General features: G+C 36.9%; 1 protein-coding gene across 1 annotated transcript in view; it reads left to right on the top strand.

Annotated features, from left to right (window-relative positions):
• Window positions 1-22700, top strand: part of WNK3 (WNK lysine deficient protein kinase 3) — a 163891-nt gene that overhangs the window by 96169 nt on the left and 45022 nt on the right. The window contains exon 11 of the mRNA XM_043569773.1: window positions 11493-11640. Coding sequence (XP_043425708.1) covers window positions 11493-11640 — 148 coding nt within the window. The remainder of the gene's footprint in view (window positions 1-11492; window positions 11641-22700) is intronic.

The following is a 22700-nucleotide window of genomic DNA, read 5'->3' as shown; positions in this document are numbered from 1 at the left end:
TCATATGATCATCTCAGTAGATACAGAAAACTCATCTGACATAAATAATCATAGTAAAAACTCTTAAGAAATTAGACCTAGAAGGAACACATCTCAATATACTAAAGGCCATGTAAGACAAATCCACAGCTAACATCTTACTTAGTGATGAAAGGTTGAAAGCTTTTATTCTAATATTAGGAACAAGACAAGGGTACCCATTCTCACCACTCTTATTCAACAATACACTAAAAGTCCTAGCGAGAGAAATCAGGCAAAGAAAGAGATAAAAGGTATCAATCCCATTTACAGTAGCATCCAAAACAACAAAGTACTTAAGTGTTAAATTTAAAGAGGGGGGAGATTTCTACTCTGAAAACTACAAGACATGGGTGAAAGAAATCAAAGAAATCACAAGTAAATAAAAAGGTCTTCTGTGTTTATGGCTTAGCAGAGTGAGTATTGTTAAAATGTCAGTACTACTGAAAGCCATTTATAGATTCAATGCAATCCCTGTAAAGATTCCAGTGGCATTTATCATAGAGGAAGAAAAATCACTCCTAAAATATATATGGAAGCAGAAAAGACCCTAAATAGCCAAATAAATCCTAAGAAAGAAAAAACAAAGCAGGAGGCATCACACTTCGTGATTTCAAGCTATACTATAAAGTTATAGTCATCAAAACAGTATCATACTGGCATAAAAGCAGACAAATAGACCAATGGAGCACAATCAGGAGCCCAGAAATAAACCCAAGCATATACAGGTCAACTATTATGTCACAAGGGAGCCAAGAATACTCAATGGAGAAAAGAAATGGGGCTGGGGTAATTGGATATACACAGGTAAAAGGATGAAACTGGATCCATATCTTATACCACTCACAAAAGTTAACTTGAAATGGATTAAAGACTTAAATGTAAGACGTGAAGCCATGAAACTCCTAGAAGAAAACACAGGAATAAAGCTCCTAGACATGGGTCTTGGTAGTGATTTTCTGGATATGACACCTAAAACATGAGCAACAAAATAAAAAATAAACAAGTGGGACTACATAAACTAAAAGACTTCACAACAAAAGAAACCATCAACAAAGTTAAAAGAATACCTATGGAATGGGAAAAATATTTGTAAACTATATATCTGATAATGGGTTAATATCCAGAATATATAAAGAACTCCTACAACTCACTAACAATAAAATCAATAACCCAATTAAAAAGTGGACAAAGGACCTGAATAGACATTTCTCTAAACAAGATATACAACAGGCCAACAAGTATATGAAAAGATGTTCAACATCACTAGTCACTAGGGTAATGCACATAAAACCACAATGATATCTTACTAGTCAGAATATATCCCCGACTTGGTTCTACAGATGAGCAAAACCATTGTTTGGGATTACTGCTTGAGCACTGCAAGTATGAATTTGGTCTGCCAAGATCCGTGTGCTGGCCTTTGAAAGCCCCTCCCTCTTTCCCTGTCACACTCGGATTCCCAGTGGTGGAGCCCTGCAGATTCCCCTGCAATACCTGTGGTGCGAGATCAAAATAGGGGCTCTGATAAAGCAACCCACAATGCTGAGGGAGGGCTTGTTTTCCCCCCAGGTTCTGTTTTCCCACTGGATGTACTGGAGGCTCAGGAGAGAACTCTTCACATGTGCTAGTCTCAGGGAGGTGCAACATGACCAATGTATAGCCACTTCTCTTACCCTTTTAATCCAGTCTGATGTGGTCTCTGTGGTGCAGAAGGTTGCCTCAGCTTCACCCCCTTGTTCTAGGATTCTTTCAGTGGTATATTGTTCTTGAATAGTTATTAGTTGCTTTTGTGAGCCAAGTCGGAAACAACCTATGTTGCCATCTAGGTGATGTCACTTCCTTTGTGCTTTATTTTTAGGAATTCCACTTAACTCTTTTAATATCTTCTATTTTTCTATTAAAAACATTTTTTTAATGTTTGTTTATTTTTGGGAGAGAGAGAGAGAATGAGCAGGGGAGGGGCAGAGAGAGAAGGGGACAGAGGATCCAAAGCGGGCTCTGCGCTGACAGCCTGATGCGGGGCTCTAACTCACAAACTGTGAGATCATGACCTGAGCAGAAGATGGACACTTAACCGACTGAGCCACCCAGGCGCCCCAATATCTTCTTTTTTTCTGTGAGATTTTCTGTTTCTGCATTTGCTTCAAGGTTATTTGTAATTGTTCATTGAAGCATTTTGGTGATGGCTGCTTTAAAATCCCTGGCAGATAATTCCAATATCTAATTCAGCCTGTTGTTGGCATCTCTTGATTGTATTTTTACATTCAGATTATGATTTTCCTGGCTTTTGGTATGACAAGGAATTTTCATTTGTCTTCTGGACATTTTGGATATATTTTGGGAGACTCTGGATCCTATTTAAATACATTATTCTATTTTAGCAGGCAATTACCCTATTTAGATGCATTGGTCCTGGTCTACTTTTGTGGGCTGTGGTTCTAATGACAATTTAGTTTTCAGAGTCCTTGTAGTACTAGTTAGGTCTGCTTGGTTCATCTGACAGCACTGGGCCCCACTGCTGCTGACCTGGGCCAGAACTCCAGGCCACATGCTACTAGTGGAACTCCCACCAGTGTTACCAGGGGAGGAAAAAGCCCACCTGAACTGCCTTCTGCTTGGTTGGGGGTCAGGACGTTACTGGGCTTGTGCTGCCTTTGCCTTTGAGTCGGGAGATGCTGAGCCTGGACTGTCTTGTCACTGGACTGTCTTGCCACTGGGTGGGGAATTGGGAGATGCCAAACTGATTTGTTTTTCCACAAGTCCTGGGAGTCCCTAGTTAGTCCACCTTCAAATTTTCATCCTTCAGTACCCAACTGACTGTGCACTCTATTATTTCCACATTATTTAGTTATACTTAAGAGGAACAGAGAGAATTTAATTTCTGCCATCTTGTCCCAAAACCTCACCTGGTGTTTTAAGATTACTTTGAAATATGAATGATATAGCCCCATTGACTAGAATTATGTCCCTTTTATCTTTTTTTTAAATTAATGTTTATTTTTGAGAGAGAGAGAGAGAGAGAGAGAGAGTGACAGAGTGCAAGTGGAGGAGGGGCAGAGAGAGAGGGAGACACAGAATCCGAAGCAAGCTCCAGGCTCTGAGCTGTCAGCACAGAGCCTGACACGGGGCTTGAACTCATAAACTGTGAGATTGTGACCTGATCCAAAGTCTGACACTCAACTGACTGAGCCACCCAGGCACCCCTCCCTTTTATCCTTTGAAGGTGTAATTTGTTACTGTTATTTCTTTGTATATTAAAAAACTAAGAGCAGTATTAATGTATCTTCCTCTACCACTCGTGTTTATGCAAATGGTTTTCACGTGGACATAGGAAAAATTTTAGGAGTTTTATATTTTCTTTTGTATCTTTATATGAATATATCATAAGTAGCTTCTAAGAGAAAGTACCTAAAAATTAATTCAAAAGATATGTTTTTGCTGCTAACAGATCTTCTCATTTAATTGTCAAACGTCTTTATTGGAATTTTTCTATTTATTGAAATATCTTCAAACTTATTAAAGAAAATGCTGAAACATGCCCTGACACAAATAAACTGAAAGCTGCCCTTTCATATTGATGTGAACCTGCAAAATATAACTGGTTAGAATTAATCACATTGAACCATTTTGACATCATTCATTTTTATTTTTTTTACTAGAATTGTAGTGTTTTATTATGTACTTGTTTTATTGAGGTATAACTGACATACAAACTTATATTAGTTTCAAGTATACAACATAATGATTTGATATTTGTATATATTGCAAAATGATCACCACAGTAAGTGTAGTGAACATCTATCACCATACAGAGTAACAGAATTTCTTTTCTTATGATGAGAACTTTAATCTGTTAGCAACTTTGAAATATATAATACAATATTAATAACTGTAGTCACCATGATGTACATGACATCCCAGGAATTACTTATTTTATAACTGGAAGTTTATATCTTTTGACTGCCTTCACCCATTCTGCCCAACCCAATTTCGCATGTCTGAAAACCTCTGGCAATGATTAATCATTAATCTGTTCTGTATATATGAGTCTGCTTGGTTTTTTTTCTTTTAATTCCACATATAACTAAGATCATATGATATTTGTCTTTCTCTTTCTGACTTATTTCACTTAGCATGAGAAATATAGTGAGGAAAATAGTGTCCTCAGGGTCCATTTATGTTGTTACAAATAGCAAGACTCCATACATTTTTATGGCCAAATAGTATTCCTGTGTGTGTGTGTGTGTGTGTGTGTGTGTGTGTGTGTGTGTACACACATGGGTATGTGTAAACATGTATATACCATATTTCCCTTTTTCCTTTAAATATGTGTTTTTTTCATTTTTTTAACATTCAACGTTTTATTAGTTTCAGTTGTACAACATAGTGATTCAACAACTTCAAACGATTCACAGTGCTCATTATGACAAGTGTACTCCTTAATCCCCATTACCTATTTAACCCATTCCCCTCACCCTCTTCCACTCTGGTGATACTCACTTTGTTCTTTATAATGAGGAGTCTGTTTCTTCATTTGTCTCTCTCTCCTCTCTAAATTTTTTTCCCTTTGCTCATTTGTTTTTCTTCAGTTCCACATATGAGTGGAATTATATGGTATTTGTCTTTCTCTAACTTATTTTGCATAACATTATACTCTCTGGCTCCACCATGTCATTGCAAATAGCATGATTTCATCCATTTTTATGGCTGAATAGTACTCCATTGTATATATATACACACCACTTCTTTTTTATCCTTTCATCAATCAATGGACACTTGTACTGCTTCCATAATTTGGCTATTATAAATGATACTGCAATAAACATTAGTATGCATGTATCCCTTTGAATTAGTGTTTTTGTATTCCTTGGGTAAATCCCCATTTAATGTAATTGCTGGATCATAGGGTAGTTCTATTTTTAACTTTTTGAGGAACCTCCATAATGTTTTCCACAGTGGCTGCAACAGTTTTTATTCTCACCAAAAGTGCAGTAGGGTTCCTTTTTCTCCACATCCTCACCAACACTTGTTGATTCTTCTGTTGTTGATTTTAAGCATTCTGGCAGGTGTGAGATATCTTATTGTAGCTTTGGTAACATTTCTCTGATGGTAAGTGATATTGAACATCTCTTCATATGTCTGTCGTCCATCTGAATGTCTTCTTTGGAGAAATGTTTGGTCATTCCTTCTGCCCATTTTTAAATTGGGATTATTTGTCTTTGTGGTGTAGAGTTTTGTAAGTTCTTTATATATTTTTAGTACTAACCCTTTATTGAATATGTCATTTGCAAATGCCTTATCCCATTCAGTAGGTTGTCTATCGGTTTTGTTGACTATTTCCTTGGCTATGCAGAAGCTTTTCATTTTGATGTAGTTCTAATAGTTCATTTTTACTTTTGTTTCTGTTGCCTCAGGAGACATCCTAGAAAGAAGTCGCTACAGCCTGTGTCAAAGAACATACTGCCTGTGATCTTTTCTAGGATTTTTATGGTTTCATGTCTCATGTTTAGGTCTTTAATTCATTTTGAATTTATTCTTACATATGGTGTAAGAAAGTGATCCAGTTTCATTGTTTTGCATGTTGTCCAGTTTTCCCAACACCATTTGTTGAAGAGACATTCTTTTCCCATTGGACATTCTTCCCTGCTTTGTCGAAGATTCATTGACCTATAGTTGTGGGTTGTTTCTGGAATTCTGTTCTGTCCTATTGATCTATGTGTCTATTTTTGTACTGTTTTGATTACTACAGGTTTGTAATATAACTTGAAGTCTGGAATTGTGATGCCTCCAGCTTTACTTTTCTTTTTCAACATTGCTTTGGCTTTTCAGGGTCTTTTGTGGTTTCATACAAATGTTAGGATCATTTATTCTGGTTCTGTGAAAAAACATGTTGGTATTTTGTTAGGTATTGCAATGAATATGTAGATTACTTTGGGCAGTATAGACATTTTAACAATATTTATTCTTCTAATTCCTCAGCATGGAATGTCTTTCCATTTCATTGTGTCATCTTGGATTTCTTTCATCAGTGTTTTATACTTTTCAGAGTACAGATCTTTCACCTTTTTGGTTAGGTTTATTCCTAAGTATTTTATTATTTTTGGTACAATTGTAAATGGGATTGCTTTCTTAATTTCTCTTTCTGCTGTTACATTATTGATGTACAGAAATGCAACAGATTTCTGTATATTGATTTTGTATCCTGTGACCTTACTGCATTTCTTCATCAGTTACAGTAGCTTTGTGGTGGAGTCTTTTGGGTTTTCTATATTTTGTATCATGTCATCTGCAATAGTGAAAGTTTTACTTCTTCCTATCAATTTGGATGTCTTTTTATTTTGTTGTTGTTGTTGTCTGATTTCTGTGGCTAAGACTTCCAGTACTATGTTGAATAAAAGTGGTAAGAGTATACATCTTTGTCTTGTTTCTGACCTTAGAGGAAAATCTCAGTTCTTCCCCATTAAGTATGACGTTGCCTGTGGGATTTATGTAGATGGCCTCTATTATGTTGAGATATGTTTCCTCTAAACCTATTTTGTTGAGGGTTTTTGTCAAGAATTGATGTTGTACTTTGTCAAATGCTTTTTTTCTGCATCTATTGAAATGATCATATGGTTCTTATCTTTTCTCTTATTGATATGATATAGTACATTGAGTGATTTGCCAATATTGAGTCACTCTTGAAACCCTGGAATAAGTCCCACTTGATTGTGGTGGATGATGTTTTTAATGTATTGTTGGATTCAGTGTGCTAGTATTTTGTTGAGGACTTTTGCATGTATATTTAGCAGGAATAAGGGATATTGGCCTGTGGTTCTCTTTTCTATGGTGTCTTTATCTGGTTTTGGTATCAGGGTAATGCTGGCTTCATAGAATGAATTTGGAAGTTTTATTTCCTTTGCTATTTTTTGGCATAGTTTGAGAAGAGTAAGTATTAACTCTTCGTTAAATGTTTGGTAGAATTTGCCTGTGAAGCCATCTGGTCCTGGACATTTGTTTGTTGGGAGTTTTTTGATTACTGATTCCATTCCTTTGCTGGTTATCCATCTGCTAAGATTTTCTATTTCTTCATGTTTCAATTTGGAGAGTTTATATGTTTCTATGAATTTATCCATGTTTTCTAGATTGTCCAGTTTGATGGCATATAGATTTTCATAATACACTCTTATAATTGTTCATATTTCTATAGTGTTGGCTTTTATTTATCCTCCCTTATTTGTGATTTTGTCTATTTGGGTCCTTTCTCCTTTTTTTTGTTAAGTCTAACTAGAGGTCTACCAATTTTATTAATTTTTTTCAAAGAACCAGTTCCTGATTTCATTGATTTGTTCTATTGTTTCTTTAGTTTCTATATCACTTATTTCTGCTCTAATATTTATTATTTCATTCCTTCTGCTGGTTTTAGGTTTTGTTTGTTGTACTTTTTCTGTCAGAGAAACTGAGTGTAAGGTTAGGTGATTTATTTGAGTTTTTTTTTTTTGTTTTTTTTTTTTTTTTTTTTGCTTCTTGAGGTAGGCCTGAATTGCCTTGAACTTCCCTCTTAGAACTGCTTTTGCTCCATCCCAGAGGTTTTGGAACCTTGTGTTTTCATTTTCATTTGTTTCCATGTGCTATTATTTCTTCCTTGATTTCCTGGTTGAGCCATTCATTGTTTAGTAGCATGTTATTTAACCTGCATGTATTTGTGATCTTTACAGATTTTTTTCCTGTGGTTGACTTGTAGTTTTGTAGCATTGTGGCCTGAAAATATGCATGGTATGACTTAAATCTTCTTCAATTTCGTGAGACTTGTTTTGAGATCTAATATGTGATCTATTCTGGAGAATGTTTCATGTGCACTTTAAAAGAACATGTATTCTGCTGTTTGGGATAGAATGTTCTGAATGTATCTGTTAAATCCAGCTGTTCCAGTGTGGCATTCAAAGCCATTGTTTTCTTGTTGATGTTTTGTTTAAATGATATGTCCACTGATGTAAGTTGGGTGTTAAAGTACCCAACTATTATTGTATTATTATTGACTTTTATGTTTGTTATTAACTGTTTTATGTCTTTTGTTGCTTGTAAGATGGGTGTCCTAGTTATTAAGAATTGTTACAACTTCTTGTTGGATATCCCCTTTATGATTATATAGTGTCCTTCTTTGTTTCTTGTTACTGTCTTTGTTTTAAAGTCTATTTTCTCTGATATAAGTATTGCTCCTCATCTTTCTGTTGACATCCATTTTTATGATAGACATTTCTCCACCCCCTCATTTTCATTCTGCTTGTGTCTTTAGGTCTAAAATGGGTCTCTTATAAGCCACATATAGATTTGTCTTGCTTTCTTTCCATTCTATCCTCCTATGTCTTTTAGTATATGTGCTGCCGATGTCTTTTGATTGGAGCATTTAGTCCATTTATATTCAAAGTAATTATTGATAATGTATTCTCATTTTATTATTTGTTTTGTAGTTTCTGAAGATTTTCTCTGATCATTTTCTCTGATCATTGATGATTTTCCTTATTGATATATTTGGATTTTTTCTGTTTGTTCTTTACATACTTATTAATGATTTTTGATACATGGTTAACATTAGGTTTGTATATAACCTCTTAAGCATATAGCTGTCTATATTAATTTTATCATCATTTAAAATTAGAACCATTCTTTACTTCTCTCCTGCCCACATTTTAGGTATATTTTATCATATTTCCCGTATTTACATATTTGACACATTTTCCTTTTATTTTGTGAATGCCTTGTCTGATTTTTGACAGAAATATTATTTTTTACTCCTTTTGTTTCCTACTTTTATACTGTCACTTTTGGTCTCTCCTTTCCACTCAAAGAGTCCCCTTAAATATTTCTTACAGGGTTGGTTTTTTGGTCATGAACTCCTTTAGTTTTTATTTGCCTAGGAAGCTCTTTATCTCTCCTTCTATTCTGATTGATAGCCTTGCTGAATAGCGTATTCTTAGCTACAGATTTTTCCCATTCAGCAGTTTGAATATATAAGGCCACTCACTTTTGGCTTGCAAAGTTTCTGCTGAAAAATCCCCTGCTAGCCTTTTTGGGTTTCTAGCCTTTTGGGTATCTTCTTTTGCCTTGCTGCTTTAAACTTTTTTTCTTTATCACTAAATTTTGCCAGTTTAATTACAATATATCTTGGTGTTGACCTCCTTTTGTTAATTTTGATGGGAGTTTCCTGTGCCTCCTGGATCTGGATGTCTGTTACCTTCCCCAGATCAGGGAAGTTTTCAGCTATTATTTTTTCAAGTAAATTTTGTACCCTCTTTTGTCTTCCTTCTTCTAGGGCTCCTATAATATGAATATTATTACATTTGGTGGAGTCACTGTGTTCCCTAAGTCTGTTTTCATTTTTCATAGTTCTTTTCTCTCTTGTTCAACTTGATTACTTTCCATTATTCTGTCTTCTAGGTCACTGAGTTGTTCCTCTGCTTCTTCCATCCTGCTGTTCATTCCATCTAGCATGCTTCTCATTTGGTTTATTGAGCCCTTTATCAATGCTATTTTATTCCTTATCTCTGTGTTAAGGGTCTCACTGATGTCTTCCACTCTTTTCTCAAGTCCAGTGAGTATCTTTGTGATCATTACTTTAAATTCTCTATTGGGCATGTTACTTATTTCTGTTTTGCTTAGATCTCTGGCCATGGCCTTGTACTGTTCTTTAATTTGGGATAAATTTCTCTGTCTTTTCATTTTACCTACATTTCTGTGTCCATTTGTCTGTGTTAGGAAATAAGCTACATCTTCTGTTCCTCAGGGTAATTATCTTATGATGAAGAGATCCTGTAGTGCCCTGCCATGTAGTGTCCCCTGTTTCCCTAGGCCTGGTGCTTCCTGGAGTGTCTCCAGTGTGTTCTGCATGTGCTCTTATGTTTTGTCTTTGCTGCTGTATCCTTTAGGTCAGTCGTCTATAGAGGCTTTGTTTGCCTATTACAAGGAATGTCTGGTCCCTGGACTGAATGTGGCACGTTTTAACTTAGGTGTGCTCTGGTCTGTTTGTGAAATGAGACCTGTTGCCACTGCTGCTGTAACTGAGGCTCCTCAAAACTCCTGAGTGGGAAGGTATGGTGTGAGCAGGGTTTGGGGCCAGTTTTCTAGAGGAGGGGACTGCTAAGGCATCAGTGGAAAATGAGAAGAGTGGTTCCACTGGAATATGGGGGACAGGGCTTGGTGTAAGCGAGTGTTGGTGTTGTGTTGGTTCCTATAGGTGTCCCTGTGCTTATGCTTAGGGTCAGTGGAGAGAAATGGCACTGTCTTGTTATTTTCTTCCTGAAGATTTCTCTCCGTGAACACTGCCTCTCTTGGATGTGGTCCAAAATAAACAAATAACCCTCTCCACTGTATGTGCCAGGTACTTTTCATATCACTGTTTCTGTGCTGTGTGCCCACAGGTTGTTTGCCTGCCTTCTCTGCTAGAGCAACATAATGCCCTCCATGCTGTATCCTAGCCAAGCCCAGTGACCTTTAAAACTCCAGACTTTATGCCCCTCTAGTTGCCAGCAGTCATGAAATTTGGCCCCTCTTGCTTTACAAGCCAATTGCTATGGAATTTGTTTCCCCCAAGCACTCCCCTGCATGTTAGTCTGTCTCACCCTTCTCTACAACCAGTGCATTCTCTCCACTCCCATGGTCATGGTCCATTTCACTCCCCAACCACATCTCTACACTTTTTACCTTCTTCCATGTGGCCTCTTTTCTACCTTTAGTTGTGTAGTATGCTCTGCCAGTCTTCAGGTCATTTTCTGGTGTATTTAGGAATATTTGATAGTTATCTGATTGTATTTGTGGGACAAGGTGAGCTTAGAGTACTCCTACTCCACTGCTATCTTGCAACAACCCACCAGTACATTTTCTTCATTGGATTTTCATTTTTTGTTCTTTCTCTTGCCCTATTCCTTTCTTCCTCACTTGGTCTATCTATATATACCCTATTGATTTTTTTCACATAAACAGGTATATTTTGAGTGAAAATTGGTTTTTAGAAGTTTTATTTGAACAAATTAATAATATACCCAAAAAACAAACAAGATAAAGCTGATCAAGAGAATCCTCTGATAAAAGGTTCCACAGAGGTCCATCACTGACAGTGTTTTTCTTTCATTCCCACTAGTGTCAGGTGATTGCCAAATAAATACATATTATCTCAGTGTTTCATAATTTTTAAAAACATCTTTGTTGAGATATAAATCACACACTATTAAATTCACCCTTAAATGGGTGTACAATTTGCTATTTGTATATTCTCACATATTATATTTCTTATTTATTTTCCTTAAATTCATAATGTATTATTTTATAATTGGAAGTTGTCTAGAATTTTGCCATGAGAATGGAATTATTCTAGCTATCATAGAATTTCTGATGATAATTCTGATTTGGGTTAAATATTGGGCTTTGAGAATTATGGCATAGTGTTTGCTCTGAGAAATTGAATAGGAGTTGCTTTTTTTTTTTTAAATAACTAGTCTGAATCAAGATGTGGCAGCTGTGAAGGAAAACATCAATACTCCTGATAACCTATATGGAAATGGCAAACAAGATCGGAGCAAACAAAGAAGAGCTTCCTGTCCTCGACCAGAGAAGGGGACTAAATTCCAACTTACTGTGCTTCAGGTCAGTGTGTAAATATTATTTGCTTAAGAGTGTGTGTATAGGTCTGTGTTGACAGAGAGGAGCCATGTTTCTTAAGAGGTGAGTATAAAGCATGTGAAGCGCTAATGTTTCTCTCATTAAAATTTTTTCTGATAACAATATTATGTATTAGGAAGTATAGGCCAAATACAAGGAAGAAAATGAAATTCACTTTTTTCATCTTTTTCTATATGTATGTATAGTATTTTACATTATTAAGGTTGTAATAGTACTAGTAATGGTAGCAAATGTTTTCTTTTTTGGTAGACACCTTAAATGTTATGCCTTTGTTTTATCATTTAATCCTTCAGTAAACCTGTATGATAGGTGTTAGCATACTCATGTTTACAAATGAAGATATTGAAGATTAGAGGGGTAAAGCAATTTGCCTATGGTCATTGAACTAGCAATTGATAGTCTGATTGGAATCCAAACTTTAAAGCTGATATTTCTAACTAATTGGTATATACATCTTGGATGGATGCTTAAACCATTGTATAATTTCATATTCTTCCTTTTTTTTGCTGAACACACACACACATATATTTTAATTTCATTAAGTTTTTAATTTTAATTCTAGTATAGTTAACATACAATGTTATATTAGTTTCAGTTGTACAATATAGTTACTCAAAAATCATATATATCACTTAGTGCTCATCATAAGTGTACTCTTTAATACCCATCACTTATTTTATCCATCCCCCATGCACATGCCCTCTGGTGATCATCAGTTTGTTCTCTATAGTTAGGAGTCTGTTTCTTGAGTGTCTCTCTCTCCTTCTCTCTTTTATTTTAATCTTCCGCTTATTTGTTTTGTTTCTTAAATCCTGTATATGAGTAAAATCTTATGGTATTTGTCTTTCTCTGACTGACTTATTGCACTTAGCATTATATTGTTGAACTACATCCATTTTGTTGCAAATGACAAGATTTCATTCTTTTTTATGTCTGAGTAACCTACTTTGTATGTATATACCATATCTTTCAGTTTTTTTTAATGTTTATTTATTTGTGAGACAAAGAGACAGAGACAGCATGAGAGGGAGGAGGGGCAGCGAGAGGGGGAGACACAGAATCTGAAGCAGGCTCCAGGGTCTGAGCTGTTAGCACAGAGCCCAATGCGGGGCTCGAACCCACAGACTGCAAGATCATGACCTGAGCTGAAGTCGGACACTCAACTGACTGAGCCACCCAGGCACCCAACCATATCTTTTTAAAAATTTTTTTTAATGTTTTTTTTTTTTTTTTTTTTTTTTTTTTTTTTTCAACGTTTTTTCTTTATTTTTGGGACAGAGATAGACAGAGCATGAACGGGGGAGGGGCAGAGAGAGAGGGAGACACAGAATCGGAAACAGGCTCCAGGCTCTGAGCCATCAGCCCAGAGCCTGATGCGGGGCTCGAACTCACGGACCGCGAGATCGTGACCTGGCTGAAGTCGGACGCTTAACCGACTGCGCCACCCAGGCGCCCCTTAATGTTTATTTTTAAGAGAGAGAGTACATGTACATGATTGGGGGAGGGGTGGAGAGACAGGGACAGAGGATCCAAAGTGGGCTCTCTGCTGTCAGCACAGAGGTTCAAACTCATGAACTGTGAGATCATGACCTAAGCCAAAGTCAGACGCTTAACCAACTGAGCCACCCAGGCACCCCATATCTTCTTTATCCATTCATCAATTGATGGACATTTGTACTGCTTCCATATCTTGGCTACTGTAAATGCTGCTATTAACATAGGGGTGCATGTATCCCTTTGAATTAGTGTTTATTTATCCTTAATGTAAACACCTAGTAGTGTGATTACTGAATCATAGGGTAGTTTTGTTTTTAACATTTTGAGGAACCTCCATACTGTCTTCCACAGTGGCTATACCAGTTTGCATTTTCAGCAACAGTGCATGAGGGTTCCCTTTTCTACACATCCTCATAAACACCTGTTGTTACTTGTGTTGTTGATTTTAGTCATTGTGACAGGTGTGAGGTGATATCTCATTATAGTTTTGATTGCAATGCCATGATGATAAGTGATGATGAGCATTTTCATGTGTCTTTTGGCCTGAGTATCTTCTTTGGAGAAATGTCTGTTTAAGTCTTCTGACAACTTTTTAATTCGATTATTTGTTTTTGTATGTTGAGTTTTATAAATTCTTTATATATTTTGCATACTAGCCCTTTATTGGATATGTAATTTGCAAGTATCTTCTCCCATTCCATAGGTTGCCTTTTAGTTTGTTTTTTTAAAAATTTTTTTTAAATGTTTATTTACTTTTGAGATAGAGAGAGACAGAGCATGAACAGGGGAGGGGCAGAGAGAGAGGGAGACACAGAATCCGAAACAGGCTCCAGGCTCCAAGCTGCCAGCACAGAGCCCGACGCGGGGCTCGAACTCACGGACTGTGAGATCATGACCTGAGCCAAAGTCGGACGCTTAACCAACCAAGCCACCCAGGCGCCCTGCCTTTTAGTTTTTTTAGTTGTTTCCTTTGATGTGCAGAAGCTTTTTATTTTGATGTCATCCCAGTAGATCATTTTTGCTTTTGTTTCCTTTTCCTCAGGAGATATAAATAGAAAGAATTTGCTACTGCTGATTTCAAAGAAGTTAATGCCTGTGTTCTCTTCTAGGAATTTTACAGTTTCAGGTCTCACATTCAGATCTTTAATCCATTTTGAACTTATTTATGTGTATGGTATAAGAAAGAGGTGGAATTTCATTCTTTTGCATGTTGCTGTCCAGTTTTTCCAACACCATTTGTTGAATGGACTGTCCCTTTACCATTGCATATTGTTTCCTGCTTTGTCAAAGATTAATTAACCCTGAAGTTGTGGGTTTATTCTGCATCTTCTATTTCTTTTCATTGGTTTTTGTGTCTCTTTGTGCCCGTACCATACTGTTTGATTACTATAGCTTGGGAGTATAACTTGAAATCCAGAATTGTGATGTCTTCAACTTTGCTTTTCCTTTTCAAAATTGATTATTTGCATCTATGTTCATCAGGGATATTGGCCTGTAGTTCTCTTTTTGAGTGGTGTCTTTATCTGGATTTTGTATCAGAGTAATGCTGGCCTCATAGAGTGGATTTGGAAGTTTTGCTTCCTTTTCTATTTTTTTGGAATAGTTTAAGAAGAATAGGTATTAACTCTTCTTTAAATTTTGTTAAAATTCACCTGTGAAGCCATCTGGTCCCTAACTTTTGTTTGTTGGGAATTTTTTGATTACTGACTCAACTTCTTTGCTGGTTGTCTCTGTTCAAATTTTCTATTTCCTTCTGTTTCAGTTTTCGTAGTTTATATGTTTCTAGGAATTTATCCATTTCTTCTAGATTATCCAATTTGTTGGCATATAGTTTTTCATAGTATTCTCTTATGATTATATGTTTGATGTTGGTTGTTATTTCTCTTTTCTCATTTGTGATTTTATTTATTTGAGCCCTTTCTCTTTTTTCTTGACAAGTCTGACTAGAGGTTTAACAATTTTATAATTTTTTTCAAAGAACCAGCTCCTGGTGTAATTGATCTGTTCTATTGTTTGTTTTGTTTTGTTTTGCTTTGCTATGTTTTGTTTTTAGTTTCTATATCTTTTATTTCTAATCCCATCTTTGTTATTTCCATTTTTCTTCTGGTTTTAGGTTTTGACTGGTGTACTTTTTCTACCTCCTTTAGGTGCATGGTCAGGTTGTTTATTTGAGATATTCCTTCCTTCTTGAGGTAGACCTGTATTGTTGTAAATTCCCTCTTAGAACCACTTTTGCTACATCCCAGAGGTTTTGGATCATTGTGTTTTCATTTTCATTTGTTTCCCCGTACTTTTTTTTTTAATTTTTATTTTTTTAACTTTATTTTTTATTTTTTAAAATTTACATCCCAACTAGTTAGTATATAGTGAAGCAATGATTTCACTAGATTCCTTAATGCCCCTTACCCATTTAGCCCGTCCCCACTCCCACAACCCCTGGGGACTATGTGCCATCGAGGCCAGGCCATGAGTTTGGGCTCAATGTGCGATGGTGGCTGGGGATCGCAGTTGGGCAAGATACACGAGGGTGGTGGGTGTGCATAGCTGGATATGGTGCTGCTGACATGCCTGTTGCCTGAGTCATAGGGTAGGTCTATTTTTAATTTTCTGAGGAACCTCCACACTGCTTTCCAGAGCGACTGCACCAATTTGCATTCCCACCAACAGTGCAAGAGGGTTCCCGTTTCTCCACATCCTCTCCAGCATCTATAGTCTCCTGATTTGTTCATTTTGGCCACTCTGACTAGTGTGAGGTGATATCTGAGTGTGGTTTTGATTTGTATTTCCCTGATAAGGAGCGACGTTGAACATCTTTTCATGTGCCTGTTGGCCATCTGGATGTCTTCTTTAGAGAAGTGTTGATTCATGTTTTCTGCCCATTTCTTCACTGGGTTATTTGTTTTTCGGGTGTGGAGTTTGGTGAGCTCTTTATAGATTTTGGATACTAGCCCTTTGTCCAATATGCCATTTGCAAATATCTTTTCCCATTCCGTGGGTTGCCTTTTAGTTTTGTTGGTTGTTTCCTTGGCTGTGCAGAAGCTTTTTATCTTCATAAGGTCCCAGTAATTCACTTTTGCTTTTAATTCCCTTGCCTTTGGGGATGTGTTGAGTAAGAGATTGCTACGGCTGAGGTCAGAGAGGTTTTTTCCTGCTTTCTCCTCTAAGGTTTTGATGGTTTCCTGTCTCACATTCAGGTCCTTTATCCATTTTGAGTTTATTTTTGTGAATGGTGTGAGAAAGTGGTCTAGTTTCAACCTTCTGCATGTTGCTGTCCAGTTCTCCCAGCACCATTTGTTAAAGAGACTGTCTTTTTTCCATTGGATGTTCTTTCCTGCTTTGTCAAAGATGAGTTGGCCATACGTTTGTGGGTCTAGTTCTGGGGTTTCTATTCTATTCCATTGGTCTCTGTGTCTGTTTTTGTGCCAATACCATGCTGTCTTGATAATTACAGCTTTGTAGTAGAGGCTAAAGTCTGGGATTGTGATGCCCCCTGCTTTGGTCTTCTTCTTCAACATTACTTTGGCTATTCGGGGCCTTTTGTGGTTCCATATGAATTTTAGGATTGCTTGTTCTAGCTTGGAGAAGAATGCTGGTGCAATTTTGATTGGGATTGCATTGAATGTGTAGATAGCTTTGGGTAGTATTGACATTTTGACAATATGTATTTTTCCAATCCATGAGCAGGGAATGTCTTTCCATTTCTTTATATCTTCTTCAACTACCTTCATAAGCTTTCTATAGTTTTCAGCATACAGATCTTTTACATCTTTGGTTAGATTTATTCCTAGGTATTTTATGCTTCTTGGTGCAATTGTGAATGGGATCAGTTTCTTTATTTGTCTTCCTGTTGCTTCATTATTAGTGTATAAGAATGCAACTGATTTCTGTACATTGATTTTGTATCCTGCAACTTTGCTGAATTCCCGTATCAGTTCTAGCAGACTTCTGGTGGAGTCTATCGGATTTTCCATGTATAATATCATGTCATCTGCAAAAAGCGAAAGGTTGACTTCATCTTTGCCAATTTTGATGCCTTTGATTTCCTTTTGTTGTCTGATTGCTGATGCTAGAACTTCCAACACTATGTTAAACAACAGCGGTGAGAGTGGGCATCCCTGTCGTGTTCCTGATCTCAGGGAAAAAGCTCTCAGTTTTTCCCCATTGAGGATGATGTTAGCTGTGGGCTTTTCATAAATGGCTTTTATGATATGTAAGTATGTTTCTTCTATCCCGACTTTCTCAAGGGTTTTTATTAAGAAAAGGTGCTGGATTTTGTCAAAGGCCTTTCCTGCATCGATTGACAGGATCATATGGTTCTTCTCTTTTTTTTTGTTAATGTGATGTATCATGTTGATTGATTTGCGAATGTTGAACCAGCCCTGCATCCCAGGAATGCATCCCACTTGATCATGGTGAATAATTCTTTTTATATGCTGTTGAATTCTATTTGCTAGTATCTTATTGAGAATTTTTGCATCCATATTCATCAGGGATATTGGCCTGTAGTTCTCTTTTTTTACTGGGCCCAAGAGACTCATTTTAGACCTGAGGACACCTTTAGATTGAAAGTGAGGGGATGGAGAACTATCTATCATGCAACGGGAAATCAAAAGAAAGTTGGAGTAGCCATACTTATATCAGGCAAACTAGACTTTAAATTAAAGGTTGTAACAGGAGATGAAGAAGGGCATTATATCATAATTACAGGGTCTATCCATCAGGAAGAGCTAAGAATAATAAATGTCTATGCACCGAATACGAGAGCCCCCAAATATGTATAACAGTTAATCACAAACATAAGCAAACTTATTGATAAGAATGTGGTAATTTCAGGGGACTTTAACTCCACTTACAGCAATGGATAGAACATCTAGACAGAGAATAAATAAATAAACAAGGGCCCTGAATGATACATTGGATCAGATGGACTTGACACATATATTTAGAACTCTGCATCCCAAAGCAACAGAATATACTTTCTTCTCGAGTGCACATGGAACATTCTCCAAGATAGGTCACAAACTGGGTCACAAACCAGCCCTTTGTAAGTATACAAGAATTGAGATCATACCATGCATACTTTCAGACCACAATGCTATGAAGCTTGAAATCAAGCACAGGAAAACGTCTGGGAAACCTCCAAAAGCATGGAGGTTAAAGAATACCCTACTAAAGAATGAATGGATCAACCAGGCAATTCGAGAAGAAATTAAAGAATTATGGAAACAAATGAAAATGAAAATACAACAATCCACACGTTTTGGGATGCAGCGAAAGCAGTCCTGAGAGGAAACTACATTGCAATGCAGGCCTATCTCAAGAAACAAGAAAAATCCCAAATATAAAAGCTAACAGGACACCTAAAGGAAATAGAAGCAGATCAGCAAAGACACCCCAAAGTCAGCAGAAGATAAAAGTAAAGATCAGACCAGAAATAAGCAGTATTTATTTAGTATAGAATCTAAAAAAAGATTAGAGCAGATCAATGAATCCAAGAGTTGGTTTTTTGGAAAAATAAACAAAATTGATAAACCGCTAGCCAGGCTTCTCAAAAAGAAAAGGGAGATGGCCCAAATAGATAAAATCATAAATGAAAATGGAATTATTACAATCAATCCGTCAGAAATACAAGCAGTTTTCAGGGAATACCATGAAAAATTATATGCCAACAAACTAGACAACCTGGAAGACATGGACAAATTCCTAAGCACCCACACTCTTCCAAAACTCAAACAGGACAAAATAGAAAATTTGAACAGACCCATAACCAGTGAGGAAATTGAATCAGTTATCAAAAATCTCCCAGCAAATAGGAGTCCAGGACCAGATGGCTTCCCTGGGGAATTCTACCAGACATTTAAAGCAGAGATAATACCTTTCTTTCTCAAGTTGTTCCAAAAAATAGAAAGGGAAGGAAAACTTCCAGACTCATTCTGTGAAGCCAGCATTACTTTGATTCCTAAACCAGACAGAGACCCAGCAAAAAAAAAGAGAACTACAGGCCAATGCAAAAATTCTCAATAAGGTACTAGCAATTCAAATCCAACAGCATATAAAAAGAATTATTCACCATGATCAAGTGGGATTCATTCCTGGGCTTCAGGGCTGGTTCAATATTCACAAATCAATCAATGTGATACATCACATTAACAAAAGAAAAGAACCATATGATCCTGTCAATAGATGCAGAAAAAGCATGGACAAAATTCAGCATCCTTTCTTAATCTGTCAAGAAACTCGGGATAGAAGGAACATACTTAAACATCATAAAAGCTATTTATGAAAAGACCACATCTAATATCATCCTCAGTGGGGAAAAACTGAGAGCTTTCCCCCTGAGATCAGGAGCACGACAGGATGTCCACTCTCACCGCTGTTGTTTAACATAGTGTTGGAAGTTCTAGCATCAGCAATCAGACAACAAAAGGAAATCAAAGGCATCAAAATGGGCAAAGATGAAATCAAGCTTTCACTCTTTGCAGATGAAATGATAGTATACTAGGAAAACCTGATAGACTCCACCAAAAGTCTGCTAGAACTGATACATGAATTTTGCAAAGTCACAGGATACAAAATTAATGTACAGAAGTCAGCTGCATTCTTATACACTAATAACGAAGCAACAGAAAGACAAAGAAACTGATCCCATTCACAATTGCACCAAGAAGCATAAAATACCTAGGAATAAACCTAACCAAAGATGTAAAAGATCTGTATGCTGAAAACTATTGAAAGCTTAGGAAGGAAATTGAAGAAGATATATAGAAATGGAAAAACATTCTGTGCTCATGGATTGGAAGAATAAATATTGTTAAAATGTCAATACTAACCAAAGCTATCCACACGTTCAATGCAATCCCAATCAAAATTGCACCAGCATTGCTCTCAAAGCTAGAACAAGCAATCCTAAAATTTGTATGGAACCACAAAAGGCCCCGAATAGCCAGAGTAATATTGAAGAAGACCAAAGCAGGGGGCATCACAATCCCAGACTTTAGCCTCTACTACAAAGCTGTAATTATCAAGACAGCATGGTATTGGCACAAAAACAGACACAGAGACCAATGTAGTAGAATAGAGACTCCAGAATTGGGCCCACTAAAGTATGGCCAACTAATCTTTGACAAAGCAGGAAACAATATCCGATGGAAAAAAGTCGCTTTAACCAATGGTGTTGGGAGAACTGGACAGCAACATCCAGAAGGATGAAACTAGACCACTTTCTCACACCATGCACAAAAATAAATTCAAAATGGATAAAGGGCCTGAATGTGAGACAGGAAACCATCAAAACCCTAGAGGAGAAAGCAGGAAAAAACCTCTCTGACCTCAGCCACAGCAATTTCATACTTGACACATCCCCAAAGGCAAGGGAATTAAAAGCAAAAATGAACTATTGGGACCTCATGAAGATAAAATGCTTGTTCACTGCAAAGGAAACAGTCAACAAAACTAAAAAGCAACCAACAGAATGGGAAAAAATATTTGCAAATGACATATCACATACAGAGCTAGTATCCAAAATCTGTAAAGAGCTCACCAAACTCCACACCCAAAAATCAAATAACCCAGTGAAGAAATGGGCAGAAAACATGAATAGACACTTCTCTAAAGAAGACATCCAGATGGCCAACAGGCACATAAAAAGATGCTCAACATCACTCCTCGTCAGGGAAATACAAATCAAAACCACACTCAGATATCACCTCACGCCAACCTGAGTGGCTAAAATGAACAAATCAGGAGACTATAGATGCTGGAGAGGATGTGGAGAAACAGGAACCCTCTTGCCCTGTTGGTGGGAATGCAAACTGGTGCAGCCACTCTGGAAAACAATGTGGAGGCTCCTCAAGAAATTAAAAATAGAACTACCCTACCACCCAGCAGTTGCACTACTAGGTTTTTATCCAAGAGATATAGGAGTGCTGATGCATAGGAGCACTTGTACCCCGAGGTTTATAGCAGCAGTTTCAACAATAGCCAAATTATGGAAAGAACCTAAATGTCCATCAACTGATGAATGGGTAAAGAAGTTGTGGTTTATATATACAATGGAATACTACTTGGCAATGAGAAAGAATGAAATATGGCCTTTTTTAGCAGCATGGATGGAACTGGAGAGTGTCATGCTAAGTGAAATAAGTCATGCAGTGAAAGACAGATACCAAATGTTTTCACACTTATGTGGATCCTGAGAAACTTAACAGAAGACCATGGGGCAGGGGAAGGGGGAAGAAAAAGTTACAGTGAGGGAAGGAGGCAAACCATAAGAGACTTAAAAACTGAGAATAAACTGAGGGTTGATGGGGGGTGGGAGGGAGGGGAGGGTGGGTGATGGGCATTGAGGAGGGCACCTGTTGGGATGAGCACTGGGTGTTGTAGGGAAACCAATTTGACAATAAATTTCATATTAAAATAAAAACAGTGATCACAAGTGCCCTCCTTAGTACTCATCACCCATCTAGCTCATCTCCCACTCCCCTCCCTTCATCAACCCATAGTCTGTTTTCTAGAATTAAGAGTCTCTTGTGGTTTTTTTCCCTCTCTTCTCTTTCCCCCCTTGCCATATGTTCATCCTTTTTGTTTCTTAAATCTCACATATAAATGAAATTGTATGGTATTTGTCTTTCTCTGAGTGACTTATTTCGCTTAGCATTATACATTCTAGCTCCATCCACATTGTTGCATATGGCAAGATTTCATTCTTTTTGACTCATGAGTAATATTCCAGTGTGTGTGTGTGTATGTGCGCGCGCGTGTGCGCCCATGCATGTATACACCATATGTTCTTTATGCATTCATTATCCATTCAGTAGTCGATGGACATTTGTGCTCTGTCCATAGTTTGGCTATTGTTGATTCTTTATATATTTTGGATACTAACCTTTTATTGGATAGGTCATTTGTAAATATCTTCTCCCATTCAGTACATTGTTTTTTAGTTTTGTTGATCGTTTCCTTTGTTGTACAGAAACATTTTAGTTTGATGTAGTCCCAATAGTTCATTTCTGCTTATATTTCCCTTGCTTTGGCAGACTTATCTAGAACAATATTGGTATATCCAATGTCAGAGAAATTACTGCCTGTGTTCCCTTGTGGGACTTTAATGGTTTCAAGTCTCACATTTAGTTCTTTCATCCATTTTGCATTTATTTTTGTGTATAGTGTACAAAAGTGGTCTAGTTCCATTCTTTTGCATGTAGTTCTCCAGTTTTACCAACACTAATTTTCAAGGAGCCTTTTCCAATTGTGTGTTCTTGTCTCTTTTGTTGAAGATTAAATTACCATGTAATTGTGGGTTTATTTCTGGGCTTTAGTCCTGTTCTGTTGATCTGTGTGTCTGTTTTTGTGCCAGTACCATACTCTTTTGATTATGATAGCTTTGTGGTATAACTTTAAGTCTGGAATTGACATACATATAGCTTTATTTTTCTTTTTGAAGATTGTTTTGGCAAATCTGGGTCCTTTGTGGTTGCATACAAATTTTAGGATATTTTTTTCTAGTTCGGTAAAAAATAATGTTTTGG

This window comes from Prionailurus bengalensis, chromosome X (genome assembly GCF_016509475.1).
Source record: "Prionailurus bengalensis isolate Pbe53 chromosome X, Fcat_Pben_1.1_paternal_pri, whole genome shotgun sequence".
In the NCBI taxonomy this organism is placed as follows: Eukaryota; Metazoa; Chordata; class Mammalia; order Carnivora; family Felidae; genus Prionailurus; species Prionailurus bengalensis.
This window is presented reverse-complemented; position numbering and strand designations above follow the sequence as displayed.